Source organism: Bombina bombina, chromosome 12 (genome assembly GCF_027579735.1).
Source record: "Bombina bombina isolate aBomBom1 chromosome 12, aBomBom1.pri, whole genome shotgun sequence".
NCBI classification, from domain to species: Eukaryota; Metazoa; Chordata; class Amphibia; order Anura; family Bombinatoridae; genus Bombina; species Bombina bombina.
Genome location: NC_069510.1, coordinates 32837195 through 32849252, shown reverse-complemented (window position 1 = coordinate 32849252; position 12058 = coordinate 32837195). Strand labels below are relative to the sequence as shown.

At 39.1% G+C, this 12058-nt stretch overlaps 1 protein-coding gene across 1 annotated transcript in view; it reads left to right on the top strand.

Moving 5' to 3' along the window:
* The window catches only part of KCNT1 (potassium sodium-activated channel subfamily T member 1), a 497185-nt gene that overhangs the window by 418937 nt on the left and 66190 nt on the right, over nucleotides 1–12058 (top strand). The window contains exons 22-23 of the mRNA XM_053696070.1: nucleotides 10185–10256; nucleotides 11781–11915. Coding sequence (XP_053552045.1) covers nucleotides 10185–10256; nucleotides 11781–11915 — 207 coding nt within the window. The remainder of the gene's footprint in view (nucleotides 1–10184; nucleotides 10257–11780; nucleotides 11916–12058) is intronic.

Here is a 12058-nt window from a genome sequence, read left to right as displayed (position 1 = left end):
TGTGTGTATGTATATATATATATATATATATATATACACACTGCGTGAATACAGTGTGTGAAATGTAGCTTTATATAACACATCAACATTTTGATGCAGTGACTGGTAAAAAAAAAAAACAGAACCATTTTCATAGGTTACACATTCAAAATGTTGTCATCATTAGGGTAGCAGGACTTTTTTTTTGTCATTTAGTTGTAAATTGCTGCCAAATTCCGTAGCTCTGGTAGGGAAAGAAAAGAAACCAAATACAGGAAGAGTAGGGCCCTTCACCAAAGAGCTTACAATCTACAAATTGAAGACTGAAACGAACAGAAAATGTTTGTGCACAACTGAAGACACTGGGTGAAAATAACTACTCTCACAATCCAATAGTAAACATAGCTGCACCTCCACAAGTAAAAAAAGTAGTTCTATTCATAAATGGGACGTCACAGTTTAAATAAATATATATATATATAATATAAAAATGTAAAATGTCCCTTTTTAGATGTAACAAAGAAAAAGATATTTAAATATTTCTGTACGTGCAAATGACGCATCTTGCTGAATTGTTAAACATGCAAAGGTCAAATATTTCAGCCCTATCAATAGTTTGATGAGCACCCTTGAAACAAACTGTTTGAGATGACATGAAAACATCTAAACACAATAAATAGGTGGCAGATAAGTGTGACAAACCTGACTCCTGGCGAGCTGCAGCTGGTTCCTTACTTTATTCTACACTTGTACACCGGACTGGCATGTGTCTCTGTGGTTAAAGGAGGTCGGGATGTGCCAAGTGACCATTCTGAATGCAACTTCTTAGTGTCACAAAAGGGTAAAGTAGAGGGGTGTGCTCAATTTACAATAAAACATAATTTATGCTTACCTGATAAATTCCTTTCTTCTGTAGTGTGATCAGTCCACGGGTCATCATTACTTGTGGGATATTAACTGCTCCCCTACAGGAAGTGCAAGAGGATTCACCCAGCAGAGTTGCTATATAGCTCCTCCCCTCTACGTCACCTCCAGTCATTCGACCAAGGACCAACGAGAAAGGAGAAGCCAAGGGTGTAGTGGTGACTGGAGTATAATTTAAAAAATATTTACCTGCCTTAAAAAACAGGGCGGGCCGTGGACTGATCACACTACAGAAGAAAGGAATTTATCAGGTAAGCATAAATTATGTTTTCTTCTGTTAAGTGTGATCAGTCCACGGGTCATCATTACTTGTGGGATACCAATACCAAAGCAAAAGTACACGGATGACGGGAGGGATAGGCAGGCTCTTTATACAGAAGGAACCACTGCCTGAAGAACCTTTCTCCCAAAAATAGCCTCCGAGGAAGCAAAAGTGTCAAATTTGTAAAATTTGGAAAAAGTATGAAGCGAAGACCAAGTTGCAGCCTTGCAAATCTGTTCAACAGAGGCCTCATTCTTAAAGGCCCAAGTGGAAGCCACAGCTCTAGTGGAATGAGCTGTAATTCTTTCAGGAGGCTGCTGTCCAGCAGTCTCATAAGCTAAACGAATTATGCTACGAAGCCAAAAAGAGAGAGAGGTAGCAGAAGCTTTTTGACCTCTCCTCTGACCAGAGTAAACGACAAACAGGGAAGACGTTTGTCGAAAATCTTTAGTTGCCTGTAAATAAAATTTAAGGGCACGAACTACATCCAGATTGTGCAAAAGACGTTCCTTCCTCGAAGAAGGATTTGGGCACAAGGATGGAACAACAATCTCCTGATTGATATTCCTGTTAGTGACTACCTTAGGTAAGAACCCAGGCTTAGTACGCAGAACTACCTTATCCGAGTGAAAAATCAAATAAGGAGAATCACAATGTAAGGCTGATAACTCAGAGACTCTTCGAGCCGAGGAAATAGCCATTAAAAATAGAACTTTCCAAGATAACAACTTTATATCAATGGAATGAAGGGGTTCAAACGGAACACCCTGTAAAACGTTAAGAACAAGGTTTAAACTCTATGGTGGAGCCACAGCTTTAAACACAGGTTTAATCCTGGCCAAAGCCTGACAAAAAGCCTGAACGTCTGGAACTTCTGACAGACGCTTGTGTAACAGAATGGACAGAGCTGGGATCTGTCCCTTTAAGGAACTAGCGGATAACCCCTTTTCTAAACCTTCTTGTAGAAAAGACAATATCCTAGGAATCCTAACCTTACTCCAAGAGTAACCTTTGGATTCGCACCAATATAGGTATTTACGCCATATTTTATGGTAAATCTTTCTGGTGACAGGCTTCCTAGCCTGTATTAAGGTATCAATAACTGACTCAGAAAAACCACGCTTTGATAAGATCAAGCGTTCAATTTCCAAGCAGTCAGCTTCAGAGAAGTTAGATTTTGATGTTTGAAAGGACCCTGAATCAGAAGGTCCTGTTTCAGAGGTAACGACCAAGGTGGACAGAATGACATGTCCACCAGATCTGTATACCAAGTCCTGCGTGGCCATGCAGGCGCTATTAGAATCACTGATGCTTTCTCCTGTTTGATTCTGGCAATCAATCGAGGAAGCATCGGGAAAGGTGGAAACACATAAGCCATCCTGAAGGTCCATGGTGCTGTCAAGGCATCTATCAGGACCGCTCCCGGATCCCTGGATCTGGACCCGTAGCGTGGAAGCTTGGCGTTCTGTCGAGACGCCATGAGATCTATCTCTGGTTTGCCCCAACGTGGAAGTATTTGGGCAAAGACCTCTGGATGAAGTTCCCACTCCCCCGGATGAAAAGTCTGACGACTTAAGAAATCTGCCTCCCAGTTCTCCACTCCCGGGATGTGGATTGCAGACAGGTGGCAAGAGTGAGACTCTGCCCAGCGAATTATCTTCGATACTTCCATCATTGCTAGGGAGCTTCTTGTCCCTCCCTGATGGTTGATATAAGCTACAGTCGTGATGTTGTCCGACTGGAACCTGATGAACCCCCGAGTTGCTAACTGGGGCCAAGCCAGAAGAGCATTGAGGACTGCTCTCAATTCCAGAATGTTTATTGGAAGAAGACTCTCCTCCTGATTCCAAAGTCCCTGAGCCTTCAGAGAATTCCAGACAGCGCCCCAACCTAGTAGGCTGGCGTCTGTTGTTACAATTGACCAGTCTGGCCTGCTGAATGGCATTCCCCTGGACAGATGTGGCCGATAAAGCCACCATAGAAGAGAATTTCTGGTCTCTTGAATGGAATGAAGGACACGGCATGCATTTTGAAGTTTTGTTAACCTGTCCTCTGTCAGGTAAATCTTCATTTCTACAGAATCTATCAGAGTCCCCAGGAAGGGAACTCTTGTGAGTGGAAAGAGAGAACTTTTCTCTTCGTTCACTTTCCATCCATGCGACCTTAGAAATGCCAGTACTATCTCTGTATGAGATTTGGCAGTTTGAAAGCTTGAAGCTTGTATCAGTATGTCGTCTAAGTACGGAGCTACTGAAATTCCTCGCGGTCTTAGTACCGCCAGAAGAGTGCCCAGAACCTTTGTGAAGATTCTTGGAGCCGTAGCCAGTCCGAATGGAAGAGCTACAAACTGGTAATGCCTGTCTAAAAAGGCAAACCTTAGATACCGGTAATGACTTCTGTGAATCGGTATGTGAAGGTAAGCATCCTTTAAATCCACTGTGGTCAAGTACTAACCCTCTTGGATCATGGGCAAAATTGTTCAAATAGTTTCCATCTTGAACGATGGAACTCTTAGGAATTTGTTTAGGATCTTTAAATCCAAGATTGGCCTGAAGGTTCCCTCTTTTTTGGGAACTACAAACAGATTTGAGTAAAACCCTTGTCCTTGTTCCAACCGCGGAACTGGATGGATCACTCCCATTAATAAAAGATCTTGTACGCAGCGTAGAAACGCTTCCTTCTTTGTTAGGTTTGTTGACAACCTTGACAGATGAAATCTCCCTCTTGGGGGAGAGGATTTGAAGTCCAGAAGGTATCCCTGAGATATGATCTCTAACGCCCAGGGATCCTGAACATCTCTTGCCCAAGCCTGGGCGAAGAGGGAAAGTCTGCCCCCCACTAGATCCGGTCCCGGATCGGGGGCCCTCAATTCATGCTGTCTTAGGGGCAGCAGCAGGTTTTCTGGCCTGTTTGCCCCTGTTCCAGGACTGGTTAGGTTTCCAGCCTTGTCTGTAGCGAGCAACAGCTCCTTCCTGTTTTGGTGCAGAGGAAGTTGATGCTGCTCCTGCTTTGAAATTACGAAAGGAACGAAAATTGGACTGTCTAGCCTTGGCTTTGGCCTTGTCCTGAGGCAGGGCATGACCTTTACCTCCTGTAATGTCATCAATAATCTCTTTCAAGCCGGGCCCGAATAAGGTCTGCCCTTTGAAAGGAATATTAAGCAATTTAGATTTAGACGTAACATCAGCTGACCAGGATTTTAGCCACAGAGCTCTGCGTGCCTGAATGGCGAATCCTGAATTTTTAGCCGCAAGTTTAGTTAAATGTACTACGGCATCTGAAATAAATGAATTAGCTAACTTAAGGAATTTAAGTTTGTGTGTGATGTCATCTAGTGTGGATGATTGAAGTGTCTCTTCCAGAGACTCAAACCAAAATGCTGCTGCAGCCGTGACAGGCGCAATACATGCAAGAGGTTGCAATATAAACCCTTGTTGAACAAACATTTTCTTAAGGTAACCCTCTAATTTTTTATCCATTGGATCTGAAAAAGCACAGCTATCCTCCACTGGGATAGTGGTACGCTTAGCTAAAGTAGAAACTGCTCCCTCCACCTTAGGGACCATTTGCCATAAGTCCTGTGTGGCGGCGTCTATTGGAAACATTTTTCTGAATATAGGAGGGGGTGAGAAAGGCACACCGGGTCTATCCCACTCCTTAGTAACAATGTCAGTAAGTCTCTTAGGTATAGGAAAAACGTCAGTACTCGTCGGTACTGCAAAATATTTATCCAACCTACACATTTTTTCTGGGATTGCAACTGTGTTACAATCATTCAGAGCCGCTAATACCTCCCCTAGTAACACACGGAGGTTCTCAAGCTTAAATTTAAAATTTGAAATGTCTGAGTCCAGTTTATTTGGATCAGAACCGTCACCCACAGAATGAAGCTCTCCGTCTTCACGTTCTGCAAACTGTGACGCAGTATCAGACATGGCCCTTGCATTATCAGCGCACTCTGTTCTCATCCCAGAGTGATCACGTTTACCTCTTAGTTCTGGTAGTTTAGCCAAAACTTCAGTCATAACAGTAGCCATATCTTGTAATGTGATTTGTAATGGCCGCCCAGATGCACTCGGCGCTACAATATCACGCACCTCCTGAGCGGGAGATGCAGGTACTGACACGTGAGGCGAGTTAGTCGGCATAACTCTCCCCTCGTTGTTTGGTGAAATATGTTCAATTTGTACAGATTGACTATTTTTTAAAGTAGCATCAATACATTTAGTACATAAATTTCTATTGGGCTCCACTTTGGCATTAACACATATAGCACAGAGATATTCCTCTGAATCAGACATGTTTAACACACTAGCAAATAAACAGCAACTTGGAAATACTTTTCAAAGTAATTTACAAATAATATGAAAACGAACTGTGCCTTTAAGAAGCACAGAAAATATTATAACAGATAAAATAATTAAGTTATAGCATCAATCTTTGTCAGAATATACAGTTTTAGCAAAGGATTGTTCCCCTCAGCAAATGATAACTAACCCTGGCAGCAGAAAAAAATACACAAATAAACGTTTTTTGTTTTTTTTTTTTATCACAGTCAATACAATCAGCACAGCTGTGGTGTAATGATTACTTCCCTCAAAAAAGGCTTTGGAGATCCCTGAACTCTGTAGAGATGAACCGGATCATGCAGGAAGAAAATGAATCTCTGACTGAGTTTTTTCTGATGCATAGTGAAAGCACCAAAATGGCCCCTCCCCCACACACATAACAGTGAGAGGGATCAGTGAACTGCTCTAATTTAAATCAAAACTATTGCCAAGTGGAAAAAAAGTGCCCAAAACATTTTTTCACCCAGTACCTCAGAGAAAAAAACGTTTTTACATGCCAGCAAAAAAACGTTTTACCTCAATAATTAATTGTCATTTAAAACCTATTGCAAGTCCCTGCAAAATAGGTTAAGTCTATGTATACAGTTTAAAAGCCAGAGAAGTACCATTTCCCAGAAAACTGAAGTGTAAAATATACATACATGACAGCCTGATATCAGCTACATCTACTGCATTCAAGGCTGAGTTTACATTATAACGGTATGGCAGGATTTTCTCATCAATTCCATGTCAGAAAATAATAAACTGCTACATACCTCTTTGCAGATTAATCTGCCTGCTGTCCCCTGATCTGAAGTTTACCTCTCCTCAGATGGCCGAGAAACAGCAATATGATCTTAACTACTCCGGCTAAAATCATAGAAAAACTCAGATAGATTCTTCTTCAAATTCTACCAGAGAAGGAATAACACACTCCGGTGCTATTATAAAATAACAAACTTTTGATTGAAGATATAAAAACTAAATATATCACCATAGTCCTCTCACACATCCTATCTAGTCGTTGGGTGCAAGAGAATGACTGGGGGTGACGTAGAGGGGAGGAGCTATATAGCAACTCTGCTGGGTGAATCCTCTTGCACTTCCTGTAGGGGAGCAGTTAATATCCCACAAGTAATGATGACCCGTGGACTGATCACACTTAACAGAAGAAATAAACTGTATTTAGAATGAATCCTAATAGGTAATCATGTACAACTGAATGAGTACTATGTAAACCACAATCGGATGTGTCCTCTAGTTTAATCAGACTTTGAATATGAATGTTTAATAATCAGTCAGCCAATAGGCACAGGCCGCTCCTCTGCTCTGCTCAGGCTGCACCAGTATTCAGTCCACTGCAAAAAAAAAAGAGATGGCAACAAATGAATTAGTATCGTCCAAACAGCACAGTAAAAGTGAAATTAACTTTATGCCAGTTAGACTGACACTCCTGTATACACAGCCCATAATACTCACTACTGCTCACCAGCTAGAACAAGAAAAGGCTTTGTCCACATAAAATATGGTTTATTGTATAAATCTCTAGTGTGGGGGGGGGGGTTAAAGCAACACTCTTCTCAGCCTTTTAAATATGGCCGTTCCCTCAGACTTAAAAATGTCACTCTCAAAAACCTTGTTTATAAAGAGGTAGCATCCAAACAATATAAAAAGGGGGATTAATGATCATTCATACATCTTATTGTTAATAATTGTTACTGTTGCACATTTTCTATTAGAGGAATAGTGTAATATTGCAAACCTATCTTTCCAACATGATTTATGTGTTTTTAAACCTCATTACTTTTAAACTAAATTATACTAAACCACTAAACCTTCATAACTAATTGATTCATCTTTTTAGAAACCAAATTACAGTTAATTTCCCACAGCTGGCAACACCTTAACCACCTATTCTGCTATATAACTTACATATATTAGCCCTAGACAATTTTCTCATAAAAGCATAGTATTAAAGGGACACTCAAGTCAAAATAAAATGTTATTATTCAGATAGAGCAGCCATTTTAAGACACTTGTTATTTTACAAAGTTTGCACAGTCTTTTTATAGTCACACTTTCTGTGCAACAAAATCTTACTGAGCATGTGCACAAGCTCACCGGCTATACTTATACTAGTCTGTGTTTGGCTGATGTCTGTCACATGATACAGGGGGCGGAAAATGGGAGAAAAAATAAAATTGTCAGAAAATACTACTGCTTATTTGAAATTCAGAGTATTGCCCTGTCTTTTTATTATGAACTTGTTAATTATGCAATTCTACTGCATTGAGTGGTACTTTAAGCATATTATACTCGGCCAGTAGTCAGTGAGTGAGGACTCAGCAGGTGTTTCCATGACTCAGGACTGTGCAGTGTGGGTTACACCCTTCATGGGCGCGGCTTAGTATTAGGTATACAGCCTGGCATACACAGCATCCCTTACAGGGGCACATTATACCACAACTGACACAAAAACTAACCAATCAAGATTAAAGGGCCATGATACCCGAATTTTGAAACACTTGAAAGTGATGCAGCATAGCTGTAAAAAGCTGACTAGAAAATATCACCTGAACATCTGTATATAAAAAAGAGAGATATTTTACCTCAAAAGTTCCTCAGTAGCCACACCCCATTGTAAAGGACTTCTAAGCAGCAAATCAGTATGTCTGTCCCGGGACAGGCAAGGGAGTGAGCCTCATGCACACTCATGTTATTTCCCTTTTCAGTTTAAGGAAGTTTACTATGAAATCTTATGAGAGTTAAGTGAAATCTCATGAGATCACAGTAAAAGAGTTCATGACCTCAGCACTGTTGATGCTGATTGGCTGCTGTTCATTTCTTCATTTATTTATTTTTTACCTGCAGCTGAGTATAACTTTTTACACTGAACTTACTCTGCTGAGGTGAGGAAGTTGTGAGGTAAAATATCTTCATTTTTTACATAGAGATTCTCAGGTGATATTTTCCTGTCAGCTTTTTACAGTTATACTGCATCAGTTTCAAGTGATTTAGCATATGAGTATTATGTCCCTTTAACTAATTACTTCATTAAGCATACCCAGTATGTCAGCGCAGTTATGCCAGTTTGATTGATATTAAAATTAACAAATGACCTTGCTCTTAAAGTGTGAGCACTTATTGGTTACAACTTAGTAAACATCATAACTGACCTAACCAGTCAGATCCCATTATTTGTTAGGCATCCAGGTTAGCCAATCAGTGTCTGTTACAGAGTATATGTATGGGAGCCAAAGAATTAACAATAGAGCCCATCTATCATAATATATCAAAATTATTTACATTAACCACCAATCCTAATATGTTAAAAGTGAGTGTCATTAAAACTGACCAATGTTACATTAGCTATGTAACTAAGCATCTATTACAGTGTGTATAAGTTAAAACATTAAAATTAAAGGGACACAACACCCACATTTTTATGTATGATTCAGATAGAGCATGCAATTTTAAGTAACTTTCTAATTTACGTCTATTATATGACTTCGTTCTCTTGCTATCTTTGAAAAAGCAGGCATGTAAGCATATTTTTGTTTCAGCACCTAAGTGGCTCTTGCTGATTGGTGGTTAAATGTAGCCACCAATCAGCAATCGCTACCCAGGTGCTGAACCAAAAATGGGCCGGCTCCTATGTTTAGATTCCTGCTTTTTCAAATAAAGATAGCAAGATACATTTATAATAGGAGTAAATTAGAAAGTTGTTTAAAACTGTCTGCTCTATCTGAATCATAAATGAAAAAAATTGGGTTTTGTGTCCCTTTAACAAAAAAAACACCCATCATAATATATTATAGTGAAAAAACTAATATTATATATAATTAAATGAAATAAGTGCACTTGACAATAACAATCTAATCTAATGCTTCACGGTACTAATAAAATATTGTTGACTAACATATTTGTCCAACAACCTGTCCACCTCTATTAAATTTGTATGCCACATGATCTGTAAATCGCAATCCTATCAAATTCCTACTGTCACTTCATATCTATCAGCTGTGAAATAAAGCATCATATGATTCTAACATAAAAAACAAAATGAAAGTATGGGCCAATCACAGTCTCAGATTTAGCTACCTGGAGAATATTCTCAAAGGACATAGGCTCCTCGGGGTGTGGATTTCATTCTGGACACCACAGTGGGATTGGGCTTTCCTGAGACAGGAGGAACCCCCACCACATGGGTCCAAGCTTGGATGACTGAGACCATTTGGTGCACCCCATATTGAATCACTACATGAATCAGGAATACACAGTACATGATATTTTAACACTTGATTAACATTGATAACAGCCAATTCAAACATGGCAAAATGACCAAGTGACACTGTTCATCACAAAGCCAAAATGGTTTATCTTTTCTCTCAGAATGCAACCAACTAATAAAGTAGACCTTTAATGTTTAAAGAATTAAAATCTTCCATAAAACTTTTAGAATTGACCAAATAAAGACCACAGTTATCATCTCTCTGCTTGTGTACGTCTTACTATTTATACCTGTGGATTTGTGGCCAGTAAGCAGGAATTTACAATGGTGGCCACAAATACATTCCTTAGACATTCATATCACTAATTAGTTTACAATGTTTTTCTAAGCATTTAATAAATATCCTATTTATATATCATTTCTTACCTAATGAATACATTCTACTCTTTCCTTTCAACAGGCCAGATAACCACTTCCTAGAAGCCATCTGCTGTTTTCCTATGGTGTATTTCATGGTCGGGACAATAGATAAGTACGTTTCTTTCAAAGATTCCTACAGAGGTGAAGGGGATAATTTGGGAGCAATATATTTAGTTAAATGGCAAAAGGTAAAATAGATTATGATTTGCATTTACTCTATCGAAAGAACTTGGAGAGATTTGATGTTTTTTTTTAACTTGATATTTAAATATAACAGACACTTAGACAAAAATATTAGGAATCATTTTCTGATTCTTGTAGAACCATATCAGTACTAGTGAGTAGATGCCCTCTGAGCTTTGAAGAATTTAAAACTGCCTCTTAAAGGGACAGTAAAGTCAAAATGTAACTTTCATTAATAAGATATATCATGTAATTTTAGACAACTTTACAATTTAGTTATATAATCAAATTTGCTTTGTTCTCTTCATATTCTTGAACAACTAACATTGTTATATTAATATACTTTAAAGGGATACTGAACCAATTTTTTTTCTTTCATGATTCAGATACAGCATGCAATTTTAGGCAACTTTCTAAATTAATCCTTTTATCATTTTTTCTTTGTTCTCTTAGGATCTTTATTTGAAAAAGCAAAAATGTAAGCTTACCAACCAGCACATTTTTGGTTCAGCACCCTAGATAGTGCTTGCTGATTGGTGGGTACATTTATCCATCAATTGGCAAGCTGTACCCAGGTGCTGAACCAAAGATGGGCCGGCCCGTAAGTTTACATTCCTGCTTTTTCAAATAAAGATACCAAAAGAGAGAAGAAAAATTAATACAAGGAGTAAATTGGAAAGTTGCTTAAAATTGCATGCTGTATCTGAATCATGAAAGAAAAAAAATTGGGTTCAGTACACTGCTAGTTCATGTGTGTTATATAGCTAACATTGCACTCACTCCCGTGGAGTTTTTCATGAGTCAGCACTGACTGGCTAAAATGCGAGTCTGTAAATAACCCTGAGATAAGGGGGGCAGACTCCAGAGGCTTAGATACAATGGGTACATTTATGAAGCAGCGGATGTTGCTTATTCTGCAGAAACAGGAGTTAAAAAGCAACAGTCGTAAGATGGCTGCTCCTTAACTCGTCCGCCACCCCTAAGTTGGCGGACTGCAATCATCCCGATCAGATACGATTGACACCCCCTGCTTGCGGTCGATTGTCTGCGAATGTGCAGGGGTCGGCATTGCACAAGCATTTCACTAGATGCTTGTGCAATGTTAAAAGCCAACAGCGTATGCTGTCGGCATTTAGCGATGCAAGGCAGACATGATTCGCTATATCGAATCGTGTCCGCCCAGGGTATGATAAATCTACCCCAAGGTAATCACAGAGGTAAAACGTATATTAATATAACCATTTTGGTTATGCAAAACTGGGGAATAAAGGGATTATCTATTTTTTTAAACAATAACATTTTTTGGAGTAGACTGTCCCTTTAAGAAAATGTCAACCCACCTCAAATGCAGCAAAACAGACATCTACTTAAGTGAGAGTCAATAAAAAAGGCCAACTCCATTCATTGACCATAGCTTATGTCTAGTTTTTTTTTTTTTTCTGTCCTTTTCTAGCCTTGATAATTTACTGCAGTGTGGAATCATCTACGCAGATAACCTGGTTGTTGTAGATAAGGAAAGCACAATGAGTGCTGAAGAGGATTATATGGCGGATGCAAAGACTATAGTCAATGTACAAACTATGTTCAGGTGAGAGGAATGAAAACGGACATCTGAGAATTAAAAAAACAAACAGTGCACAGTAAGAGAAAACAAATCTTTGCCAATGGATTTAATTCTAAATCCAGCATCAGAGCAGTATAAAGCTGAGAAAATAATAATAAAATAATATA